Here is a 27,093-nt window from a genome sequence, read left to right as displayed (position 1 = left end):
TGTAAATTATCATAAATTATGTATATATTAATAGCAATGAAATTTTTATACTTCAAAACTAATCATATGATTTTATACTTAATATTAAACATTTAACAAAAACAAATATTATATATTGTATATATATAGGTCTTGTTTCCCTCTTGCTTAAATAATATTTAAAAAAGTATTTAAATCCTTTTACTCAAGCATATTTAGTAATTGCAGACTAAAGATAACATATACCAATAACTTTTACATAACTGAAAAGATTTCATATCAGTTATATATAAGTTGTTGGTACATGTTATCTAAGTCTGCAGTTAATTGTTGGTATATGTTATCATTTCAGTTATTAGTATTATATGTAAGGACTCATACTTTTCTACAAAACATAAAAATTTCTACATTTAATGAAGCAGCTAATCAGAGATCAATTGAATGTTGGAAGAAAAAGTAATATGAACATCATTTGGAATGCTTGATTAAAAATTGGTTGCAATATTAGTATTAAAATAGAAGTAATAGAGGAGCATTAGGTGTACTAATATAAAAATTTATTGATAACTTATTTAATGTTCATCATAGAAAACTAAACAAGAGAAAGAAGGTTACCATAGAAACTGAATTTGACTTCTAAACTAATTTGGATTTTTTAGCCAATGCCTCAAAAGTGTTACAATAAATTATTTCTGATAGGACAAAAGAGATTTGTAGGCTTCTGTAAAAATATAGACTATAACATTGTGTCCATCGTCATAATAACAACTAAAATCTAATGTTTTTAATATAACTCATTATAATATTTATTTTTCACTTTTTTTTATAAGCAAAAAAAATTTACAGTTTTAAAACTAACTTAAAACTCTAATATTTAACTGCACAGCTGAGAAATTGTTATAATTATCATTCTGAAGTAACAGCTACAGTGTCTTCAAATAACTTTTTAAAAGTGAAGAAATTATCTTACATAGAGTGCAAAATAATTATTATCTGTATGATTCCATTGAATTTCAATAGCAGCATACTGATCAGAACCGAGCTTCATTAAGTCTGCCTTCAATTCAAGATTGTACCATAATTTCTGTGTTTGAAAGCGATCATTTTGATCATAAAGAAAAATAGGGTTCTTTACAGCTGCAGCCTCATGGTATTCATCATTAAATGGTAAAGAAACTACCTCAACCTGATAATAAGGAAACATTTTGGATCATATAAAAAATAAACAATCACACTAATATTAATTACAAAATTATAAAAATAAAGTGTTTTTGAATGATAACATCCTTACCAACTTTGAAGCATTGCTTGTATCTGATAAACTTAGTGTTGCATTTATGTTTTTTCCACGAAGCAAAATTTTATGGTTAGTAAGATCAGCATTGGAAAAGCGAAAAAAAGGGTAAACTCTTCCTTTTAAAACCAAAGTTGCTTTTGACGTGACATTATAAACAATGGATTTTCCATCAGACAAAATTTTAACAAAGTCAGGATAGTCAAAATTTTCTGGCTTCAAGTAGTAAGCATAACTAATTCCTGGAGGTTCATCAAAAACTTGACATTTGCTTGTTGTATTAATTAAAACTCCTTTGCTTGAACCCCACCACAAAGTTTTTTCTTGAAAACAAACAGCACTTTCTTTATACTGACATGAACTTGTTAATGTACACCAATTGCAATAGTCATACATGGTACACTCCTCACAAGTAGATAAAACTGTACATTGATCACGACACTGATATGGCTTCAGTATTGCATCTGAGCAATTTTTTTCTTGATGATTAGGAAGACAAGTTGAGCAATAAATACATGAAGGATCAGAAAGACATTTATCTAAAATATTTATTAACATAAGGGTCATTCAAGAACTAGTACATAATTGTGAAAAAAATATTGGCACATAATTGTTATACAACTAATAATAGCTAATTATAGTCTAAAAACTGTCAGGAATTCAAAAAATAAAGCACATTTTTAAAAATCTTTTACAATTAGTTTAAGGTATGTTTGTAAAGAAATGCTTCTGTAAAAGTTGTTGACTTTATAAACACTAATTTGTGGTTAATAGTTAATACTAAATATTAACAAACTAAAGGTTTGCGGTTCCCACAAACTCTTTACCAAAAAATTATAAAAAGATCCTTCAAAAATAGAAACCTCAATATAACTTAAACTAAAATGCAAAACTACATTGATTATAACAATTGTTTATTTACATTTTTAATGTAAATAAACAATTGTTATCATTACATGTAACCACATACCTAATCATTCTATATGATAAAATAAATACAATCAATTTTTTGACTAAAACTTTACTAAATTTTTGAAATAGAACTTTTTTATTTATAACATCTTATTCAGTATTAGTTTAGAAACTCAAAGAATAGTACTAATTATGCATAATGTGCTAAAGCCTTTTTCAAAATGAAACTGATAATAAAAATTTAATTACTCTGGTTAACAAACGAAAAAATCATGGAAAAAGTTAACTTCTTTAAGTCTTGTTACTAGTTTTTCTTCCTGATTAAAAATCTGTAACTAGAAGTTAATTCCTGAAAAATATTATCCAGCAGAGTTATCCTGAATTGCCTATACTTAGCAATAGGAGGGTAGATAGGGGCAGAAAGAACACAAACCACCTCTCATACTTTGTTTGCAAACAATCTATTGCACTCTTAGCATATAAGATAACTCTATTTTAATAAAATGTTCAGAACTCAATAAATAATAGAAAAAAAAGTAAATTAATGTGGTTTTGCATTAAAGAAAAATACCAGTGAACTTTGATATTTTTGTATATGAAAACAAACCTTTATCTTGAGAGTACAATATACAATGAAAGCCAGTAACCCACACACCATCTGTCCTTAAAAAAAGGACTTCAATTGGGATCTTGAAAGCTTGAATATCATTTAATAAAAAAGCCCCATTGAAACCTCCAACTATAAGAATTGTCTGCTTATTCATCATCAAAGCAGTGTGAAGATATCGCTTTTTAAGTGTATACAAAGTATTATTCAGAGAATAGGTAGTCCATGACTTACAGTCAAGGTTGTAAAAGTATGTTTCATTAGAAGGCTCATACTCAGCATTTGAAAGCCATCCACCTTAAAAATTGAACAAGTAATAAATATCTTCCAAAAAATATTTAAAATAGTAGAAAAAAGTGTAGAAAATTGGGTGGTCATAATACACATGTAAAATTGGATTATTGAGACGCTATAAACAGGGTTAAATATTCATATTTTAGGTCAAATACTTTTCAAAGCTAAATATTTTTAAAAATTGATTCATGCTAAGAAACATCAAGTAACCTAAAAAAAAAAAATTGCAGCAAAATATCACTAAATAACACTTAACAAATTTTAATTTTCTTCTTTAAAAAACCTTACCATGTACAATGAGATGGCTTCCAGCAATAACTGAAGAGTGAAAAGTAAGAGCAGGTGAAGGATTTTGAGATAAATCTGGCCATACAATCCATGTGTTAAAATTGATATCAAATACAAGTATGTCACGTGAAACTATACTTTGAGCACTAAAATTCAAAAATGATACAATAAAGTTTTATCTTATGTCACAAATATAATTTAATCTAAAACCATTTAACAATTGTTTTTAAGAGAAATCAAGAAATGTTTATTCAAAATCTTTTCATTCTGAAGTTTTGATAACCTTCTAGAGTTCTTATTTATAATAAACTTTGCTTAAATGTAGAAAAATTTGTTAAACACTAGTAAAAAAAATATCAAATTTTTTTATTACAAACATACTTTCTTGATACATAAAGAAGTCCTCCATATACCACAATTAAGTTTTTCTCTTGGTAATAATTGGCAGAATGTCCAACTAGTCTCAGCCTTGATTGCAATGCTTTCATTGGTTGGATAACTTTCCATGTGCTTGAGTTATAACAGTATATATACATAGCTGAAGATATTTTGTCCCCAAAAACTCGCCCTAAAAATATTATTTGTATATTATTTTTTAACTTCTTAAAACTTAACATAGATTAATATCAAAAACACTTCTATATCAAGCTTAAAATTTCATTATCCACAGAAACAAAAGCTTCTGTTACACTTTTCATATATTTAATATCTTATTATTAAAAAATTTCATTTTTTATTAAAAGTGATTATAAAAAAGATTGATTAATGTTATAATGTACACCTTTATGAAAGAAAGAGAAAAAGTCTTTTTAAAAAAGTCTTTCAATTAACTAAAAAGATATTGTTTGACAAACAATTTGAACTTCAATTCTTTCACGAAATTTTTTAACAATGAACTGTTGGAGTAAATCTTTGTTTTTTTTACCATAAAAATGTGCTATAATACATAAATTATATTATCGTAGTTTGTGCATGATTCAATGTAGTCAATGCAAGAAATCCAATACCTGCACAAGTCATTTTTGTAAAGAAGAATTACAATAGCAATTGATAGCCAAAATAAATATTCCATAAGTAAAAGAAAATTAAGCAACAAAATTATTTTTTAAATAATTTTTCCATACCTCCAAATATATAAATCTTCCATCCAACAACAGTTAGAGTGTGCCCTGCAAGACCAGGAACCATTTTACTATCACTTAAAAGCTTCCATTTAGTGTTAAAATACCAAAGTTCATTTGAGAAATTTCCATCAACTAATTCACCACCAAAAATTACAAGTGCTTCTTCAGCAAATTTATCACCAGCATGATCATAGCGAGCAGCCTATAAAGGAAAAATAGTTTTTAGGCTTTATTAGCTGCAAACACTAAAATGCTGAAATAAAAACTTTAAATTAAACTTATGTGAAGTTACCCTGTAGATAAAGTTCTTATAATGAAATATTTTAAATATTTTTACCGTACCGGTTTTGGATCATTTACATCAACAACTGCCCATTGATTCCAACTAAAGTTGTAATACAAAAGCTGGTCAGACAAACCATCACTTGTGAAACCTCAAATGTAAAAAAAAACAAACAATTTTTTCTAAATATTTTTAATCACTAATTATTGAACATAAAGTAACAGAATACATTAATATAAAAAGCAGAGAAAGTTTTTATAAAAATTAAAACAAAATACCTCCATGAACAAGTAAGCTATTATTAATGTAGACAGCAACATGACTTGATCGAGGCTTAAAAACTGACGATCCAGTAGATACTGTATACCATGAATTAAGACCATCATTTATCTTGTAAGGTATTGAACAAGATTCACCAAAAAAACCATTCCCACATGTGCAGTTCAGTAATTTCTTAAAGTACAAACTGTCTATACATACAGAACCAAAAACTATATATATATATATATATATATATATATATATATATATATATATATATATATATATATATATATATATATATATATATATATATATATATATATATATATATATATATATATATAATTATCTAAGTTTTATATATATACATATAAAATTATCTAGAAAATTAAAATAATAAAATAATCAATAACCTCATCACATTCATTAAAACCAAGAATCTTGTAGCAATATTTAAGGCAAGATTTATCTTGACAAGATATCCAGTTTTTACTCTCAAGACAATTACATTTTCCTACTGAGCAAGTACCATTATTGGAACAGTTGTTTGGACATGAATTAATTGTATAATTGAGTAGAAAACCATTTCCATACGCTGAACTATCAGAATAGAAGTATAAATACATCTAAAATAAATTGAAAAAAAAAAACATTTTAACGCCATGTAACTTTATAATTAAGTCAGAACTTTGAATTAAGAGGATGAGCTCAACAAATTGATTTTTATTTATATAAACTTTATTAAGTTAAAAAACAGAACCTTGAAAGAATTTTTATAAGATATTTAACAACAATCTTTGATGAAACTATAGAAATTTGTGAATCTATAAAATCTATTATTTTCATCACTCAGTTTATTCTTGAGCTAAAAATTACTTTTTTTTTAACTAAAAAAAAAATTTTTTTTTGATTTTATCACATACATTTTAGCAACTATTATAAAGTTCCCTCTTTATTTAATGTACCCATAGAGATTAAATAATAACTCATCAACATTCATAATGAACTTCACTTAAAAAATCACTGTTAATCGAAATGACATTTGACTAAATTTTTAGTCTGTATATAATTATAAGACATGTATCTAGATTTTAGAAATAACTTTATCAGGTAATGACATCAACCAATTTTACCAAAACAAATGCCTTAGAACAAAACATTTATAAAGTCCCAAAGGAGCAGAAAATTATTTAGTTAATGAAAACAAGCATAACTCATATGTTGGTAGGACTTTTCTGACCTGATTAGTTGTACTAGTAAAGGATACACCATTTTGAAATCCACTCATTGAAGCAATTAATTTTGATGATGAAGAATTTCCATCAAATACAAATAAGAGGTTAAAACCAAATTCAGTATTAAATAATAAAAACTCAATTGTAATTGTCTTTCCGATTTCTCCTACAGAAAAAAAAAAGATTTTTATACATAAATATAATAAATAACCTTAAAACTCAAACGATTTCACAGTGACATGCAAAAAATTCTGGTTTATGACATTTTGTACTCTAATTTATTTAAAAAAAGTTTAATGATTTATAATTATTATGAGATGCATGAGATATAGGAAACAAAATAGTATAGCAAAAGAATAATATTTTTGCTTGTAAATATATATTTATAATTGCAACTGTTATATTTACATGTGCAAACATTTCTGGCCGCTTTTACTTCAAGGAAAATCACTAGCCCATGTTCTATAACTAACTTTGTTCCCATATCCTTTGCAGCAGAGTTCATAATTCCATTGATGTCAATCTATGGACCTACTCCTTGTGCAGAAAAAATTCCCAAAGTCATCACACTTCCTCCATTACGTTTTACAATTGGAAGTAGACACCAGATTAATGGTTTTTTAATACAAGATTAATGGTTTTTTAATACCTATAAAACCAAAAAGTCCAACATTATGTTGTCTTCTTGTCACTTACTGCAACTAAAAGTAGCAAGGTTTTTCATCATTTAGCTTGCGTGCTATTTTGGTTGATTTCTGTTAATGATAAAACATACATTTTTTTAGACATTTTTCTTGGTCTTCACTATGAAGAAAATCTTTTAAACCATATCTACAACATTATTTTACAATAATATTGTTCATGGTTGATTTACATATTGATAATAGTGGAGTATTTTCACAAGAAGATTTTCCTTCCTTTAAAAATTTTATTACTCCCTCACGAATTTGGATTTGCATGTTAAACCATGTTTATTCTCTCACAACACTTTATGAACTAAATGCAAACATTCAATACGCTATTATCTGTAAATACATCTTTGAACATCCTACCAAATAATTGTATACTATGTGGCTGGAAACTTTTGTACATGTAAATATAACAACTGTAATAATAAATCAATTTACAAACATAAGTAATACTCTTTTTCTATATTATTTTATTTTCTAAATCTCATACTAAATTATCTTAGTAATTATAAATCACTAGTCTTTTTTTAGATTAAACTAGAGTATGAACTGTCACTGGCCAGATACATTTGCATGCCACTGTATATACACACATAATTTAAATACATGTGTGTATGTATGTATGTGTATATGTATGTATGTGTGTATGTATGTATGTATGTATGTATGTATGTATGTATGTATGTATGTATGTATGTATGTATGTATGTATGTATGTATGTATGTATGTATGTATGTATGTATGTATGTATGTATGTATGTATGTATATACCTTGGATCAGCCATTCATCACAATGCGCATTCTCATCATCGCTTAATGATTCTAATTTTATTACACCTGTCTCATTTGTCAATATTTTACGATTATTGAGGCAGCTCAATGATAAAGAATTAATAGAACTTATCATAAAGTATACATATAAATAGCAAATCATGGCAGCTTATAGAAGACAATCACATTTTGTTTTCCATACTGTTAGTCTTTTGAACAATTTTCTCATTTTGAAAACTAAACAAGAACTGTATAAAAATAATATTTAACTTTTCAGATAAAGAGGAATTATTACACTAATATTTTATTTGAAATATCCAATAATGAGTGTCTTTAAAAAAAAAAAAAAAAAGGCACCTGATAAAAATAATGAATCACATTTGTACCTGCATCAAAAAGGTTGCAAATATAAATCTAAGATGTCAAAAAATCTTGTTTAAGCTAAAGAAATTGCAAAGAAATGACAATAACACAAAAAAAGTCACAAGAAATATATTTACATAAAGATATTTGGTAAAAATACTTGAGCAACATTTTACCTTTTTTATATCAAACATACTTATTTATAAATTTTTCATTTATATTGAAAAACTTTTCTGCAAAAAAATGTTCTATAGAAGCATAACTGATTAAAATTTAAATTACGACTTTAAAAAACAGAAAAAAAAAAAAAAATTAAAGATTAATGTTCAACTGAATGTAAGTAATTTCAGCAATAAGTATATAGCCTTGAATTTTGACTTTTGATTGATTTCTTAAGAACTTATCTTGATGATAACAATTTTTAAGAATTTATAAAGTAATAAAAAATAAAAATAATGAAAGCAAAAGTAATAGTAATAAAAATAATAAAAACAAAATAATAAAAATAACAAAAACAAAAATAATAATATTAAAAATGTAAAAATAAAAATATTAAAAACAAAAGTAATATAGTAATAATAATATTAAAAAAATTAACAATAATAATAATAATAAAAATAATAATGACAATAATAATAATAATAATAATAATAATAATAATAATAATAATAATAATAATAATAATAATAATAATAATAATAATAATATTAATAATTGAAAAAATAAAAATAGTAGTAAAAACAAATATAGTAATAATGAAAATAATAATTAAAATAATTAAAATTGTAATAGTAAAAACAATAATATTAATATTGTAATAATAATATAAACAATAATGATGATAAAATAATATTGAAATAATTCAAGAAAATGTGCATAATTTATGGTTGTAAAAAATGACAATTTGGGCTACTACATACTTTTCAGCTACTAACTGGATGGCCTTGCAACTCATCAGATTTAAATGTCATTAAAAATTGTTGGGATTGCATAAAGAACAGAGTAATGGAGAGAAAGCCTACAACCAGACCTCATCTACATTATTAAGCATGTCTGGATAGAATTCAATCCCTCTGCCTATTACTTCTTGCCTTGAAATTAAGGGCCTTCATATAGAATATTAACTATTTATGAACTTTTCATCTGAGTTTATTAAATTCAAGCTGTAAGAAGTTTTTATTATATTCAAGCTGTTTTTATTATATTCAAGCTTTTTATTATATTCAACAAACATCTAGAAATGAAGGACTTAACAAATCCATCACAAAAAATGAGACAAAGAATCACAATCTTTTTTGGTTGGCTGAGTATCATAGAAACCGTTTCCCTAATTCACAAAAAAATATTTCGAAAGACTCCAAACCCTAACAAGTGTTGAATAAATCTTTGGTGATTTTAAGAACTACCTTAAACTACTTAATACAATTATGTAATTTTGAAATAGTTTTTTGTAACTGCAGATGTTCTTTTGAAATGTGCATGAGCTAATACTTGTGTTTAAATTAACATTTCAATTTTCTTTTCATAGGAAAGGAACAGAATATTTTCATAAAATTTCGTTAAATATACTGTAGTGTAGTTTTAGTAGATATATTTGCGACAGACAACAACATGCTACTTTTAAAGAAATCGTAAAAGCCATACATAATCCATATGAATAAGAAATAAATAAAAGGAAGTCTCTAACTAAGAATAAAAATATACATAAAATAAATAGACATTAACTAATAAATTCAGTAGAACTCAAAAAATGTTAAAAAAGAAAAAAGTTATTCAAACTTGCCAAAACGAAAAAAAAAACAAAAACAAAACAACTAAAATCATGTAAGCGGACCCTAGCGATTTACGGCTTTTAATGGGAGATTACAGGGGGTAAACCTGTGATAATAAGAAAACCACCCAAACATTTATTTCTATTATATCTTGTTTTTTAGGTGAACTTTGACGCAAATAACACAGGTAAATAACATAGGTAAATAACACAGGCAAAAAAATATTGCAAAAACTATTTAAACAAATGCAGCTAAATATAAAGTATTTTTGGTATCTGAAACCATATCTGGCATCAGTTTCTTGTTTCACATTCAGACCTTAATCGTATTGTTAAAAAAGGGATATCAGGCTAAATAAATAACAATTAACTGATTTGAAACATTTATTTAATTACAGATTTCAACTTAACATTCCATTTATTTTACTACATACAACAAAAACTGTAAGGAAAATTTTTGCAACCAGCAAAAACTGAAAAATGAGCTCATGCTGACAGAAAACAAACACCTTTATTTGCTTTGAACACTCTCTTCAAATTTCTGACTACTTTACCCTAAAATTGCGGCTTTGTTTATGAAGTTTTAGTGAACTTTTTCGTTTGAACTTTCTTTTTTTAATCTCAACTTGCTTGTTTTTCATCTAATTGATATTAAATCCACTAACAATTAGCAAGGTAGCAAGAGATAATAAACAAGATAATAAGAGGTAATAAGTAAGGTAATAAGAGGTAATAAACAAGATAATAAGAGGTAATAAGTAAGGTAATAAGAGGTAATAAGTAAGGTAATAAGAGGTAATAGGAGGTAGCAAGGAAAGACCATGTAGGTTGTGTTCTAGAAAAAGTTTGTATGCTCCCAAGCTAAAGTGATATTCGTGATTATCTTATATTATCAAGACTGGTTCTTTTTTAATAGGTTTTGTAAAAGAAATGAAGTGTTCTAGATAATCATCAAATATGGACACATTTATCCAACTTGAATCAGAAACCGTATTAATGATCTCGCTATTTTGGCTTTTATGCTACAGTTTGCTGATTCTCTATCTTTTGAAAGTAAATATTCGAGGTACATGTTTACCATTAGTAATGACAGCATAAACAACAGTTGCCTTGACACCAAGCTCTCCATTTGTTGCTTTTGCAACTTGAAAGCTCTTCAATGGTCGCTTTTGCTACTTGCTTTAAGCTTTCTGGAGCAAAACTTTTAGAAATTTTCTAAACAATATTCACGCTTGTTTCTGCAATTATGAAGATAAAATAACTAGGAAAACTCAGCTGTACAACGTCAAAACACAGTATCTGTATTTTTCATAATTGGATATGAAAATGATTTTGTAAAGTACGTTGGGCTGCCTCCTTAACTTCATACTTATCACTTGAAGCTTCATAGTATGAAGTTTCAAGTGATAAATATGAAGTTAAGTTGGCGGCCTAACGTACTTTGCAAAATCATTTTCATATCCAATTATGAAAAATACAGATACTGTGTTTTGACGTTGTACAGCTGAACTGTGCTTCAATTGGAGGACTTCTGATTGGTCAAAACACTTTAACTTATAGTGTTTAATACTTTTACTCGGTTTTACAGCTTTTACTCGGTTAAGTGACGTAGCTTCAGGAGTTCGTAGAGTAATGGAAGTCTTGACTACAGGAAGGTGCTGTATACATGAAAAAGTATTACCAGTATTATAAAAAAGCTTTTTGCGATGACTATGGTGTTATACCATAAAATGGTTTACAGCAATTAAGTATTTATTTTTCTAACTGGTCCTCCAAGCTTTTATCAAAAAGAGTGGGCCAACCTTTTTTTTGTTCCTTAAATACTTCTTGATTAACTTGCTTAAGTAAAGTTGTTTTTGGCACTGAGTATGAGGTAGTTTTTTTGCCCAATATAAGATGTTTACTCCTAACAATTATCTTTTTTTTAATTAAGATACGATAAACAGATGAGCGAATGTCTAAGGGAACTTTTACCTTAAACAAACTCTATTTAAATGCAGTCCTAAATACTCTACCGTTCAAAAGCTTGTGGTCACATTGAAATGTCCTTATTTTTGAAGGAAAAGCACTGTACTTTTCCTAACTTTAAAAAATACACTCTATACATTGCTAATGTGGTAAATGACTATTCTAGCTGCAAATGTCTGGTTTTTAGTGCAATATCTACATAGGTGTATAGAGGCCCATTTCCAGCAACTATCCCTCCAGTGTTCTAATGGTACAATGTGTTTGCTAATTTGCTCAGAAGGCTAATTAATGATTAGAAAACCTTTGTGCAACCATGTTTACACATCTGAAAACAGTCTAGCTCATTACAGAAGCTACAAAACTGACCTTCCTTTGAGCAGATGGAGTTTCTGGAGCATCACATTTGTGGGGTCTATTAAACGCTCAAAATGACCAGAAAAAGAAAACTTTCATCTGAAACTCGACAGTCTATTCTTGTTCTTAGAAATGAAGGCTATTCCATGCTAGAAATTGCTAAGAAATTGAAGATTTCCTACAACGGTGTGTACTACTCTCTTCAGAGGACAGCACAAACAGGCTCTAACTAGAGTAGAAAAAGAAGTGGGAGGCCGCGTTGCACAACTAAGCAAGAAGATAAGTACATTAGAGTCTCTAGTTTGAGAAACAGACGCCTCACAGGTCCCCAACTGGCATCTTCATTAAATAGTACCCAAAAAACACCAGTGTCAACATCTAAAGTGAAGAGGCGGCTGCGGAATTTTGGGCTTCAGGGCAGAGTGGCAAAGAAAAAACCATATCTGAGACTGGCCAACAGAAGAAAAAGATTAAGATGGGTAAAAGAAAACAGACATTGGACAGAAGAAGGCTGGAAAAAAGTGTTGCGGACGGATTAATCCATGCTTGAGGTGTTTGGATCACGAAGAAGAACGTTTGTGAGACGCAGAACAAATGAAAAGATGCTGCAAAATTGCCTGACGCCATCTGTTAAGCATGGTGGAGGTAATGTGACAGTCTGGGGTTGCTTTGGTGCTGGTAAGGTGGGAAATTTGTACAGGGTAAAAGGGAATCTGAATAAGGAAGGCTTTCACTCCATTTTGCAACGCTATGCCATACCCAGCGGACAGCGCTTGATTGGAGCCAATTTCATCCTACAACAGGACAATGACCCTAAAAACACCTCCAAATTGTGCAAGAACTATTTACAGAAGAAGCAGGCAGCTGGTGTTCTACCGGTAATGGAGTGGCCAGCGCAGTCACCAAATCTGAACCCCATTGGGCTGTTGTGGGAGCAGCTTGACCGTATAGTTCGCCAGAAAAACCCACTCAACCAATCCAACTTGTGGGAGCTGTTTCTAGAAGCGTGGGGTGCTATTTCTCCAGCTTACTTTATCAAATTAACAGCTAGAATGCCAAAGCTGTTCAATGCTGTAATTGCTGCGAATGGAGGATTCTTTGACCAAAGCAAAGTTTAATGTTATTTCAAGTACAAATCATTATTTCTAACCTTTTCAATGTCTTGACTCTATTTTCTATTCATTTCACAACGTATGATGGTGAATAAGTGTGACTTTTCATTGAAAACACAAAATTGTTTGGGTGACCCCAAACTTTTGAATGTTAGTGTACCTACACCCCACCACCCTCACCTGATGCATAAACACCACAATATTCTCCTCAATAAAATATTACTAACTGAAGTTGAAAAACATGTTTTTCACAGTTTTCAACGAAGGTTTCGATAACTTCATAAAAAATTTACCTTTCTTTGACTTTTTATATTTTATGAATGAATGCGTTTTTCTTATTTTGGAAAAAATAAATTTTTTTTGTTTGTTTTGGAAAAAGATGTTTTTATCAAACGTATTTATTTTAAGATGCTTAAATTAATGTGTTAGGATTGTTTTGATTGTTAAAGAATTAATAAACATTAGGGAATATATTTAAATATATATTTGTGTTGATCGATTTAATACTACTGCAACAATTAGAGTTGTGGTAGGAGAATTGTATTGATCTAAAACAAACAAATTAATAAGTTTTCATTTTTAATTACATTGTCACTTAACGATAGTTCTTACTTCACCGCAGATTTTTATATTTAATTAATCTGGGTAATCGATTTATTATGAATGGGAAATCTACCGACAATAAGACGAAAGTTACGGGTTATTTAAAAACTTTATCGTAAACATTTAAAATGGTGTATTTCTGCGATACAAAGTCATTTTCAACCACGGGCTACTTAAAATATCTATGTACTACTCTATTTTAATTCCTGATACATAATCGTAGAGTATTAAACTTAATTTTATATTGTATTGAATTATACATATTATTAACTAGTATGGTATTTTAACTTTGCACAATTTAAAGTTGTTTCACTTTTTTTATTTCAAAGTTTTAAATTAGACAATTTATCTTCTTTTTTTACCAACAACTACCGACTACTTAAAATAACAAAACTGTAAACTCGTCACCATGGTTTTCTACAGTGATATAAATTTATATTATATCAGTTATTGTATAATAATATGCAAAAATATATTGTAAAATAATATGCAATAAATATATTATCAGTTATTGCATATTATTTTACATTAAAAAATTGTAACTTATTTTTTTGACTTTTCAGGATTATAAGTAAATTCAGGTTTTTTTGTTTTAGTTTTAGTTGCTATATAAAGGTCATGGAGCCGACTGTTTTAAAGATTTCTAGGTAAATGTATGTATGTATGTATGTATGTATGTATGTATGTATGTATGTATGTATGTATGTATGTATGTATGTATGTATGTATGTATGTATGTTAGGGAGGGTCACTTTCAATTGAGATTAGGTATTTTTTAATGTCTCAGACCATATGTGAATTTTTTTTTTTTTTTGAGAAGTTTAAAATTTTAACATTTAATTTTTACCCTCAAAAATTGTTTTCTTTTGCAAAAAATGTTTTTTTATGTGTAGTTGAGAAACTTTTTTTGTATTGCTCTAATGATTTTAAAAGTATGCTAGAGTAGACCTTTTGAAACATTAAAGTTGGCCCATAAAAGGCAATTTTATAAAATTTTTAAAATTATTTTTGATGCTCATGTATCTTATGTCAGAATTTGCTACAAAATATCAAATAGCCTCCTTATTATATAAAAAGATCAGCCACCTAATCAGATTGATTTACTCAACTTTTTTATGTGTAAAAAAGTTTGAGTAAACCAATCTGATCAGATAGATGATCATAGCTATAGCTATGAGACTTTTACATGAAAATTTATAAGCATTTACACATAAATAGGTTGAGTAAATCAATCTGATCAGGTAGATGATCTTTTTATACAATAATGAGGCTATTTGATATTTTGTAGCAAATTCTGACATAAGATATATGAGCATCAAAAATATGTATTTAAAGCAAACATTTCAAAAAATAAAAAAATTTTAATATCATTGAAAAAAATTTAGTCTTTGATTTTAAATTAAATAGACAGCTTTTTAAAAAAAGATACTTAAATTAATAGTAGTTTGTGTTTGTAAATGTAAATTAACCATTATTTTTGTTTTATCATTTTAACCAAGTTAGGTTACATAAGAACAATAATGGATCATAGAGCATATTACCTGTAAGAGTAATATGTCCCTATAATCAATTGTTGCTTGGATAATCAATCTATAATGTAAGTAATCATATATATAAGTCATATATATAAGTCATATAAATAAATCATAAATCATATATATCTATAATATAAGTAATCATAAATCTATAATATAAGTAATCAATATGTAATTTTTTTTAGAATTACTGGAGCACTAGAAAAAAGTTATACAATTATGTATGAAGAACATTTTTCTAATCATTTACATATGGTTTAAGATATGCCCAGACAAAATCTTTTGAAAGTATACCACTCTGTAATGTACATTCACTAAAAAATGCTTTTTGTAACTTTTTTTTCTTCTAATTTTGTTAAAAAGAATGTAAAATTACTTTTTTTGTTTATTTGTTGAATTTTGATATTAAATTTTAAATACATCTAACATCTAAGAAGCAAAAATAGTATAAAATTACTGTTTTAATTTTTATAACATCTGTGGTTAAACAATTTGATGCCAAAAAAGTATTTGCAAGCTTAATTATTTCTGTTTATTATTTTTAGTAGATGAATTTCAATAGTGGTTTACAATTTAAAAAATCACATTTGCATAATTTGAAAGTTTAATTCTTTTTTTTTTTTGGTAAATATTTTCAAAAATAAAATAAGCAAAAGGAACTTGGCCCAAAAAGCAAAGTATGATAACAAATAACAAAATGCAAAATTGTGAGTTATTTCCAATTTGCTGTCAGCAATTAATTAACAACAAGTTAGGGTTAACATCAAACAGCTTGCTTCAACAAACTCAATACTAAGCCAAGCCATTTATAGAGAAAATAAATAGAAAATAGATTAAGTAAATCTCAAGAATTCGGCTACAAAAATTGAAGCAGATATTAAAGGATACATTAGACAAATGCAAATTCAAAATCTTTTCTTCAAAATGTTAAAGAATTTAATGACAACAGTTAAATAAGGAGTTTATTTTGTTTTGGGTTGAAATGAATCGCTGCTTCTGCTGTTAGGAAAACTAGTTTTATTTATGGGAATATTATCCTTGCAAAGCCTCAAGCAAAAGCTCTTGAGCAAGATGCTCAATCTCCAGATCTTTATTTATTTAATTATTAGATTATCTTTTCCATAAATATTTTTTTATTTTTAATGTATCAAGTATACATACATCACAAGTGTTTTAATGATTAAAGTAGTTTTTTTAAAAATTAAAAAAAAATAAAAATATCAGTCTTTGAAAATTTTTTTTAGTGACTATAAGGTATGTATATCATATGGAATGTTGTATAGCATTTTAAAAATATTATATCCCATAGAATATTTGCATTTCAAATTTTTTTTTTATCAGCATTTTAATTGCTTTTTAGAAATGGATTAAACTGCAATGAAGAAGATAGTGAGTAAATGGTGGATAATTTTATAAGTGTTTTGAAATTCATTCATTTATCATGTTTTTGTTGTTAAAAATATAAGGTATAAGGTCAGTAAAATCACTTCTTTTGATCTCTTAATAACTTTTCATTTTTATTGGTATTTTTCTTAAATTTTTATGCACATTTTTTATGCAATACTACTTTTCCTCATTTGTACATCTAATTTGTCAAGTATTTTTAATATATATTATAGGCAAAAAAAAAAGATCTAGGAAAACAAATTATGTAAAAAAGTTTTTTTTTTTTTGCAGCTTTTTTTTAAAAAATATTTAAGTTTTTTGCTCTCAGATATTTTTCCTTTTTCTTTAGTTATCAAAGAGCGCTTCCCTGGAGATGGAATGGAGTCTGTCCTGCCTAAAATTATACCAACTTTCTCACAAAATGAGTTTTCTGCAACTGCAGGAAATCTTAAAAAATTTAAAGCTCTTCAGAACTTTCATAAATCTGATAGCTGTGATAACCCTCTAACATATTTGCCAAATTCTTTGACCAATGAAGACATAACAAATATGCCTTTTCAAATTCAAAATGAAGGTTTATTAGAGAGATTAAATGCAAAAGTCCAGTTTTTGCAAGAACATAATGAGAAGCTAATTGAAGAAAAGTTGAAAATATCACATCAATTGGCTAGCCAAACACAAGTTAATATTTTTATTATTACATTTTTACTTTCTAACTTCAAAAGAAATAAAACTACATCATTATTGTGTCAAATTAAATCAAGTGGAATGCCTACCTATGAGAGTGTAAAGGATAATTGAAGACATAAGTGAATGAAGGTGTTATGTTACACCAATATGGAACTGTCCCTTAACACTTACATCCGCGTTAAATCGTGTTATGGGTGAATTAATATGTAACATAACTCCTTCATTCACTGTGAAAATCGTATTTTAGCACATTTTTGTGCGGTGTCATTATGTTCATGTGAAAGAGCGTTACTTAACACCTTTATTTGTGTAAAAAAGTGGAATTTTGTATTTTTGCGACATAACGCCTTCATCCACTTATGTCTTCAATTATCCTTTATGCTCTCAAAGGTAGGCCTTTTATTGTCATCCTGTGGCTGCATTTTATGTTTGAAAAAATGAAATAGAAATAAATTTTTTTTGCAGACATTTCATTTGTGTAGCTTTTTCTATTTATGATTATTAGTTTAGCTTCCAAATATTTATGACAACAAAAATCTTAATCAAGTAAAGTACTTTTAATAAAAAATAATCCAACATTCCAATTATTCAAATACTTTTAAGTGTATCATCCAATACCATAGTATAACATTTTGATCATATTTGATCCAATTTAGAATAAAAGTCCTGCAAATAATTAACAGATGTCAATATAAACGTTCATTACAAACATTTCTAAAAGTTTAACTTATTTACAAAGCTAAGTATATTTCTACCCCATATGTAGTAATTATTTATTTACCAAGCCAAGTCAATTTCTAACCTCATAAATAGTATTTAAAAGCAGTATAAATAAACCGTATTAGTAAACAAATTAAAATTTGTTAACATCAAATTAGTTATCATTTTATTTGAAATTGGTAGATGAATATGCTTAACAAGTGTTTGTCTTGAGCATGCAACCCTAGTGATCCTGAAATACTTTCTTTAGGGTAATTCCATGTCAATTGAGCCAGGCCATGTCACCATGCATCTCAGATTTTGCTGATTTTTATACAGTTGAGAGTACTTAGTAAAACAAGAAATTCTTGAAAATTTTAGCTTCTAGCTCCAAGAGGATCCTGAAATATGATCATTTTACTTTCAACTGATCTTGGCCAGGCCCCTCTTGTCCTCTCAGAATTATGACCTTTGTTTAAAGGTTTCAAGTCACATAGCTTTAAAAATATTTGATATTTTGACTTAAAAATTTGTACCTGGCTATTTTCAGGGTTGAAAAATCCAATGAAATAATCAAAAATATAAAAAAATATTTTTAAGTACCTGTAATTATCAATTTAAATAAATTTAGGCAATTTTTTATATACCTGATTTTGATGCTCAAGAAACCCGCGTGACCTTGATGATATCAAAAAAAAATATTTTACACATTATTCTAAATTTTAGGATCTTTCAGAAAACATAAGAATTTTGATCTGCAAGTATATGGATTTCCATATATGGATAACGGGACGCAGGCCCCACCTTTTTGTAGCGGAATCTTGCAATACATTTTCCACTACCTTTCAGACTAGCTAGAGCTATGAAAATTTCTGTATTTATATAGTGTCAATAAACGAGCATTTTAAAATTAAAAAAGGGCCTAAGACACTAGGGGAGGGGGCTGGGGGCATGTGCCCCATTTTTTTGAGCAGAATCTTGAGATGGATTTTTCACTATCTTCCAGACAAGCTGCAGCTCGAAAACTTTAAGCATTTGTGTAGTCCTCATGAACATGCGTTTAAGTTGTTTCAGGTCAGATGACCAGATGGTCCATGGGGCTGGGGCACCTGGGACCATGCCCCACTTTTTTTCTCAAAAAAAAATTTTTTTTTTTTAAACTTATTTAAGATAACTTTAAAACTATTGTCTTCAAATTTTTTTTTTAGATTTTCATTTTTAACAACGTTAAACATTTCTTTGATAACATTGCTTCTCAAATTTTTGTGATTTACATTTTGATTTGCATGTATAACATTAAAAACAGTCTAAAGTAATGGTTTTAACAGAATTTCATTTTGTATAATTTAATCTTTTTTAATTTGAATTAAAAAAGATTAATATATTTTGCTAATTCTAAAATGGTAACAGCAATTTGTTAACAGAAACAAAAAACATCCTGTCATTACACTAATATAGAAGAAATTTGTTACCTATTAAAGTCATCATTAACATTTTTAACATTAAAGAATTGAGTATAATTAAACTTTGTGAAAAGGAAACTTTCTTTTTGTCAAAGTAAGATAAAAGAAATCAATCACTGTTTAGCTTTGTATTACCATGGTGATTGGTTAAGTTGCTTTCATTAAATTAATTACTATTGGTTTATCATTTTAAACTAATGTCAAATTGTTTTTAGTGTTACAATAAGAATGGATTCATGTGATTTTGGAAAAAAGTTAAATGATACTTCTCATAAACTAAGTTATTGTAGAAAGATTGATTTAAAGAAATTTGATTGCTATAGAGAAGATACCAACGAAGAATTTATTTGGAGATCTGGAATAACAGATGATAAAATTTTAACAATCTGCCTTCATCATGCAAAGATTTTTGGTACACACATTTAAAGAAGCACACAAAATATTGTAATTTATTGGACAAGCATAAATCAAAAAGAAAAGCAATCAAGGTAAATATTTTTGATAAAAAATTATTGTAAAATCTTTTTTGAATAATAAAATTAAAAAATGAAATTAAATTCTGGTTATGCATTATATATTGAAATAAGTGCAAATAATTTTCATATTGATAGGTAATTACTAAAATCAAATTGTTCTTTTCATTTCAGGGAGTCATGTAATAACATTAGACATGGCAAAACAATTGAGAACTAATTTTCCAAATGTTGTGCCTGGATATCAACTTTGTCGGAGCTGCTTTGAAGCTATAATCAGTAAATTTCATGAACAAGATAATTGTGAACTTGAAGAATCTATTTCATGTGGTACTTCTGAAAAGTCACGAGAGGCGTTAAATGTTAGTTTGGAAGCAATAGGTGCATCCCCATAAAACTTCATGGCATTCGAAAGCATCAACGGTTATCTGTCGCTAAAAGAAAAGTTATAAAAACATTGTCGAAGTATGAAGAGCATATTTTAAAAGTATATAATGTTAGGGAAGAAGAACTGAAACATAAAATTCCTCATACGAAAATTATTGACAAAAGTAAATGCGATGATCTAGACAAACTAACAGCAGAAATAAAAGAAAAGTTAATTGTTTCTGACCAAAAAACTAAAATTCAGTTGTTAACATGCTGCAAGATATTTCAACGTCACTATATACCAAATTAAAGAAGCGCGCAAACTAAAGAAAATAAGTGGGATTTTTTCAGTTCCAGGTACTAAGAAAGGAAAAATATTTTCAGAAATAACATTAAATAGAGTCAACAATGTATACCATGATGACAAATTTACTAGACAAATGCCTGGTAAAAAAGATTACGTAAGTATTGGTAGAAAACAACACATGCAAAAGCGCCTTATTTTATGTAATCTTAAAGAACTTTACGTTTCTTTTAAAACTAAATATCCTCAAAAAGTTATTGAATTTTCTAAGTTTTGCAGTTTAAGACCAAAATGGTGTATAACTGCTGGAGCATCAGGCACTCATTCTGTTTGTGTATGTACCCTCCATCAAAATGCAATACTTTTTTGTCATCAGATCTTTGTAAGTACAAATAAAATGTACTTACAAAGATCTGATGACAAGAGATGTTTGTGATGCGACAAGTAACGAGTGCATGGTTCATCTATGTCCGAACTGTCTAGGTGTAGTTTCTTTAAAGAAGTTTCTGGATGCACAACTAATTGACAATGACGAGGAGGTGTCAATCAATCAGTGGCAGAAAACAAACAGAACAACATTGATCTATCAGACAACAACAATGGAAGAATACAAATTGATGTTATCAGAGGCAATAAACAAGTTAACAGCTCATTCCTACATTGCAAAATGTCAAGCAAGATACCTAAAGCAACAAAAGGAAAATTTAGCAAAAGACTGCTGTATTGTCTTAGGTGACTTTGCAAAAAAATTCACTTTTTTGATTCAAGATAAAATCCAAAGTTACCATTGGTGAAAAAGTCAATGCACATTGCACCTCGTTGCCCTCTATTTATTAAACGAAAATGACCAACTTGAAGAAAAATTGTTTTGCTTCATGTCAGAAGATAATGAGCATGACACTGGTTTTGTGTATGAAGTTCAAACACAAATAGTTAACTATTTAAAAGAATATCATCCTAAAATTTCAAAGATTCTTTATTTTTCTGATGGTTGTACTGCACAGTATAAAAATCACAAAAACCTTTACAATATCTGTCTCCATAAAAATGATTTTGACATTGATGCAGAGTGGACATTTTTTGCTACAAGTCATGGTAAGTCACCATGTGATGGTATTGGTGGCACTGTAAAACGATTAACTACAAATGCAAGTCTACAAAGGCCCATAAATGGCCAGATATTGAATTGTAACAAAATGTTTGACTACTGTATTAACAATATTAAAGGGATTATTTTTTTCAAGATTGAAAAAGAAAGACTGACAGAATTGCGCACCACTTTGAAAACAGGTTTTGAGCTAAGTAGAACAATTCCTGGAACTAGGAGCTATCATCAATTTAAACCAGAATTTGTAGATACTATTAGCTTTAAACGAACAAGTGAAGATGTTCATATAACAGGCATTTTTTCTATTTCTGGTATTCAAATTTCTCGAAATGATCAGCAAATTAACATTGATGCCTGTAACAACAAATGGACGTTTTTATACTTTGACCGTCGATGCATCTAAGCTAATCTTAACATTATCTTGACTTTCTTTTTTTTGTATTTTATTTTGTAAATGGTGAAGTAAAACAGAGCAAGTATAAAGCAATAAAAATTTTTGAATACAATATTTTCAAATTTATCTTAAATTTAAGACACATTTATGTGTTTAAAAAAAAAAAAATTTTTTTTTGAGAAAAAAGTGGGGCATGGTCCCAGGTGCCCCAGCCCCATGGACCATCTGGTCATCTGACCTGAAACAACTTAAACGCATGTTCATGAGGACTACACAAATGCTTAAAGTTTTCGAGCTGCAGCTTGTCTGGAAGATAGTGAAAAATCCATCTCAAGATTCTGCTCAAAAAAATGGGGCACATGCCCCCAGCCCCCTCCCCTAGTGTCTTAGGCCCTTTTTTAATTTTAAAATGCTCGTTTATTGACACTATATAAATACAGAAATTTTCATAGCTCTAGCTAGTCTGAAAGGTAGTGGAAAATGTATTGCAAGATTCCGCTACAAAAAGGTGGGGCCTGCGTCCCGTTATCCATATATGGAAATCCATATACTTGCAGATCAAAATTCTTATGTTTTCTGAAAGATCCTAAAATTTAGAATAATGTGTAAAATATTTTTTTTTGATATCATCAAGGTCACGCGGGTTTCTTGAGCATCAAAATCAGGTATATAAAAAATTGCCTAAATTTATTTAAATTGATAATTACAGGTACTTAAAAATATTTTTTTATATTTTTGATTATTTCATTGGATTTTTCAACCCTGAAAATAGCCAGGTACAAATTTTTAAGTCAAAATATCAAATATTTTTAAAGCTATGTGACTTGAAACCTTTAAACAAAGGTCATAATTCTGAGAGGACAAGAGGGGCCTGGCCAAGATCAGTTGAAAGTAAAATGATCATATTTCAGGATCCTCTTGGAGCTAGAAGCTAAAATTTTCAAGAATTTCTTGTTTTACTAAGTACTCTCAACTGTATAAAAATCAGCAAAATCTGAGATGCATGGTGACATGGCCTGGCTCAATTGACATGGAATTACCCTTTAGCATTTCATCAAAATTTTTGTTATACTGTTTTTTAAATAGAGCTTTATTGTGAATTCAAATTTTAACCAAATTCATAATAATACAATTTTTATTTACCTATAAAAATAATTTTGAATTAATATTTAAAATTTATATACACTAGTCAAAATTTGCTGTTAATTTAAAAAAAGGCAACTACTTTTAACTTTAAATTTTTATAACCTTAATATTATGATGAAAGCACTCATCTTACTCATCACTCAGACACCAAGTAAATTTAAGACTTTATGTATCCATATTCCACTTAGAGATGCAAAGAGTAACCATTAGAAATTGCACCAAATGATTTTCCATTATGGAGAAAAATGTAGTTTAGTCTTTGAACAACCACCATTTATTTGGATGTTTGATGTTCAATTCAATCTTAAGTCCTGGTACATTGCAACAGTTGACAAAATCTATTGTTAGTTACAAAGAATATTAATTGGCTTTTTTCCTGATTGCAAAAACAACTTACTTTTTTTACCCTTTCAAAATTTTGTTTTTAAGCTAATAAGCTAAGATTTCTTTTGATAAATCTCTCCCTTAATCATTTAATTCTACCTAATCAAAGTTTTTAGGCATTGTCATCAATGCATCTGCAAAATCTGTATTGTTACTTTTTTTGGTGTTGTTCTCTAACTAATTATTTTTCTATTGAAGGAAACTGTGAAAACAGTTAAATGTAATTTATCTGAATGAAACAAGGAGCAGATTCCTAAATCCAGATCTGGGTAAATGGTTTTGGTCAAATTTTTTTATTATAACCTGAAATCTTTTGTTAGACGATAATAACAGTCAGTTATAGTTCATTTACTCCTCCCCAGACTTCTTGACAAACTGTAGGAATAGCAAATACTTTTTTTTAGTTTTCTTTGTCCACTGGCTGAATTTTTAACAGTCTATGAGTTAAAGCCATACAGATGATTATTATATTATTTTATTATTATTTTTTATTCTAAAATTAAAAAATAAACGTGTTTAGATATCTTATATCTATATTGTTTATGCCGATAGTCTTATAGTCAAACACATAGATATTAAGTATAAAACTCCATTTGCATACATGAGTGCTTACATATTTTTTAATTGAAATTATCTCTTTTTACAAGCACAAAAGATTTTTAATTTTGTTAACCTGTTTTATTTGTTCTACTTTGATAAAATGCTATAATAAATTCAATAAAATCCTAGGGGATAGGGTTGTTCATCTTTCATTGTTAAGCTGAATGAATGAGAATTTTTTAAAAAACAGACTTCAGTGTATTGAAAGTTTAATTTAACATACTTTAAAGATGAATTAGTTTAATTTACTGTTAAACCAGATTTTTATCTTTATTTAATTTTATATTTATCAAATAGGATGATTACCCTTATTACTTGGAATAATCAAAAATATGTAATAAAAGTCATTCATTGTTTATATTCATGTATACTTATATACTCATTGTTTCAAATGATATTAAAACCTTGAGTTAAATAGTTACATACTTTCAGGTTAATAATGAGCTGAAGAATCTGTTAATTGCTTCAATTGGTGATGATCTAGAAGCAAAGTAAGAATCCTAGACTTCTAAAAGTTCTTTTACTTTTACAAAATAAAAGTTTTTTAAATATTTTTTTTGCTAACAATTCAATCTTATTTTTTAAATTGTGTTTTATAGACATGAGCAAATGATTTTGGATAGAATACAGAGAGATTTAGAGCTGCAAAAGTTGAGAATTATATTAGAAGAAAATCAGGAAGAAGTACAGCAAGCACAAATTCAAGTAGATGTGTGGAGAAGTAAATTCCTTGCTAGCAGGTTGACTTTTATCTAATTTGATTTTAAAATATACAGCATTTTTGCATAATTTTACCTCTTTTTCTGAGAACCTTCTAAAAATGTAGTTCTATGTAAATACATAAAATGTGCTTCTATGTCGCTAAATAAAATTTAAGGAACTGTCTAAAATGTGTTGTTTTTTTTTAATTTAAAAAAAATCATTTTTAAAAAAGTTATCCTTTTTAAAATCACTGCAGAAAATAGGACCAAGCATTTCATCATTTTACATTTGTATAAATTAAAGAATTTTTGTCTATATTTGTTGCAAAGTTTGATAAAATAAAAACTTTATTTTTAGATACTTTTTACTTTTTTGGCTTTTAACATGAGCTGTATGACTTAAATCAATTTTGTGATATTCTTTTCTATATAGAATTATTTTACATTTTTATAGCTTGCTATCTTAGCTTTCTGTTGGTTTAAGTTTTCTGTAAAACTTTCAGGGTAATGAATGAAGAGTTAGTTCAATGGAAGTCTGCATTGTATTATAAATATAGAGACTCCCATACTGCATTGCAAAATCTTTTAGAGGAGCATTCAAAGATCAGAGCTCTAAATAGTGCAACAAGAAAGTAATTTTTTTTCTTTTACTAATTTACATTTTTATTTTTTCTAAAGGCATGCATGTTATATTTTGTGTAGAAAATGTGTTACAAGAAACTTGAATAGCTAATTTGTTTAAATTTAATTTTTGTATTGCACACATCTCAGTAAACAAAAAGGGTCTCACTTTCCTGAAGACTTTTTTGAAAAGCAGCTCTCACATTTGTTCACAAACCGATAATTGTTCAAGTTTCTCTTTTCTTTGAGGAAACTTTAACTTTTTTAGAGGTCTCACTTTTCTTTGAGGAAATATTTAACTTTTTTAAAGGTCTCACTTTTCTTTGAGGAAATATTTAACTTTAAGTGTCCATAGAAAATTTTTAAGTTCTAAAGCTTTAGAAAAAATTTTACTTTTTTTAGAGGTCTTGTTAAAATTGCAGAGTTGCTAAACTGTAAAGATGTATCACTTGATTCTGAAATTGGTTTGACATTGGTTAATACTGCATTTCTAAATCATGACCTGGTGGAGTCGCTAATAGAAATTTTAGAGGAATCCTCTTTATTGGAAAAAGCTTTACTAGAAATAAAAGAAAATATTCCATTAAAGTGTATTTTCAAAAAGAATTTAGTAAAAGAGACTTTTGTAAAACCAAGTGAACTATCAACAGCTGAGCAATTAGCACATGAGGTATGAATTACATAAGTTGCATATTATTATACTAACATATGCAATGAGTTTTTTGATCGACTGCAAAAGTTAAAAACCAGTCTAAAGAAAACATATAAGACATACAAAATCATCAAGAGCATAAACTTAGGCAAATCATTATTTATTTTTGTTTTCTTCATTTCTACTTCCACCCATCATTTTATTCCTCATTTTATCCACTCGTAATAAATTTCCAATCATACCATTTCATCATTGCAATTGGAAAAAAAAGTTTTTTTTTTTGTAAGATAAAGAGCTTTAGTTAAAAATAATTTCTAAGTGTATATAACTTTGTTGTGTAGATTGTCATGAATAATGGTATACAAACAGAAGAGCTTGTTCGAATGAGAAGGGATTATTTAGCACATAATAGAATCAGCCATTTTCTGTCAACAAATTATCATGTAACATTTAATTGCTGCAATTCTTGTAGAGGGCATCTTATACATTTGTAAATATCCTTTTGAATGTAAAAGATTTTCATGAAGGAAATTCTGTAACTGGAATAATGTTTTAATGATTTTTTTGTGCACTTTGTTTTATGATTGAACATGATTTTATAGTGTAGAATATTGGTAATATTTTTTAATACACTCATGAAAAGAATATTATGCTAA

The 27,093-nt window shown here is 27.7% G+C and overlaps 3 protein-coding genes and 1 pseudogene across 11 annotated transcripts in view; 3 read left to right on the top strand and 1 right to left on the bottom strand.

Moving 5' to 3' along the window:
- LOC145191069 (multiple epidermal growth factor-like domains protein 8) overlaps positions 1–8,368 on the bottom strand; it is a 30,153-nt gene extending 21,785 nt beyond the window's left edge. For 2 of the 6 annotated variants that reach the window (XR_016444907.1, XM_090066519.1), the window contains exons 1-12: positions 8,099–8,192; positions 7,742–7,978; positions 6,286–6,446; positions 5,459–5,671; positions 5,060–5,234; positions 4,841–4,932; positions 4,499–4,700; positions 3,756–3,942; positions 3,375–3,520; positions 2,793–3,089; positions 1,271–1,812; positions 950–1,165 (exon numbers count right to left, since the gene is read on the bottom strand). Coding sequence is in view for 5 of the 6 variants with exons in the window: in XM_090066519.1 (XP_089922645.1) it covers positions 950–1,165; positions 1,271–1,812; positions 2,793–3,089; positions 3,375–3,520; positions 3,756–3,942; positions 4,499–4,700; positions 4,841–4,932; positions 5,060–5,234; positions 5,459–5,671; positions 6,286–6,446; positions 7,742–7,904 (2,394 nt within the window). In the remaining variant the exon portion in view is untranslated. The other 4 variants (XM_090066518.1, XM_090066520.1, XM_090066517.1 and 1 more) reach the window with 4 other exon arrangements.
- A 5,624-nt stretch (positions 8,369–13,992) lies between these two features.
- Positions 13,993–26,982, top strand: LOC145191074 (golgin-45-like). 4 transcript variants are annotated; one of them, XM_090066736.1, is made up of 9 exons: positions 13,993–14,098; positions 14,509–14,559; positions 16,808–16,836; positions 17,183–17,514; positions 24,896–24,954; positions 25,063–25,203; positions 25,668–25,796; positions 26,188–26,455; positions 26,779–26,982. In XM_090066736.1, exons 2-9 carry the CDS (start codon positions 14,531–14,533, stop codon positions 26,929–26,931), a joined length of 1,140 nt encoding a protein of 379 aa, XP_089922862.1. In that variant the 5' UTR covers positions 13,993–14,098; positions 14,509–14,530; the 3' UTR covers positions 26,932–26,982. The 4 variants fall into 4 exon arrangements, with proteins under 4 accessions (XP_089922862.1, XP_089922863.1, XP_089922864.1 ...); XM_090066737.1 differs by having other exon boundaries at positions 14,018–14,136; XM_090066738.1 differs by having other exon boundaries at positions 14,057–14,131.
- Positions 19,326–21,002, top strand: LOC149881973 (uncharacterized; annotated as a pseudogene).
- Positions 19,974–22,482, top strand: LOC149881972 (uncharacterized). Its single transcript, XM_090067757.1, has one exon. It carries the CDS (start codon positions 21,707–21,709, stop codon positions 22,340–22,342), a length of 636 nt encoding a protein of 211 aa, XP_089923883.1. The 5' UTR covers positions 19,974–21,706; the 3' UTR covers positions 22,343–22,482.
- Positions 26,983–27,093: the final 111 nt, after the last annotated feature.

The sequence above is a fragment of the Hydra viridissima genome, unplaced genomic scaffold (genome assembly GCF_058129835.1).
Source record: "Hydra viridissima isolate aposymbiotic clone 2 unplaced genomic scaffold, HvirCarnegie_v1 scaffold_11, whole genome shotgun sequence".
NCBI lineage: Eukaryota > Metazoa > Cnidaria > Hydrozoa > Anthoathecata > Hydridae > Hydra > Hydra viridissima.
This window is presented reverse-complemented; position numbering and strand designations above follow the sequence as displayed.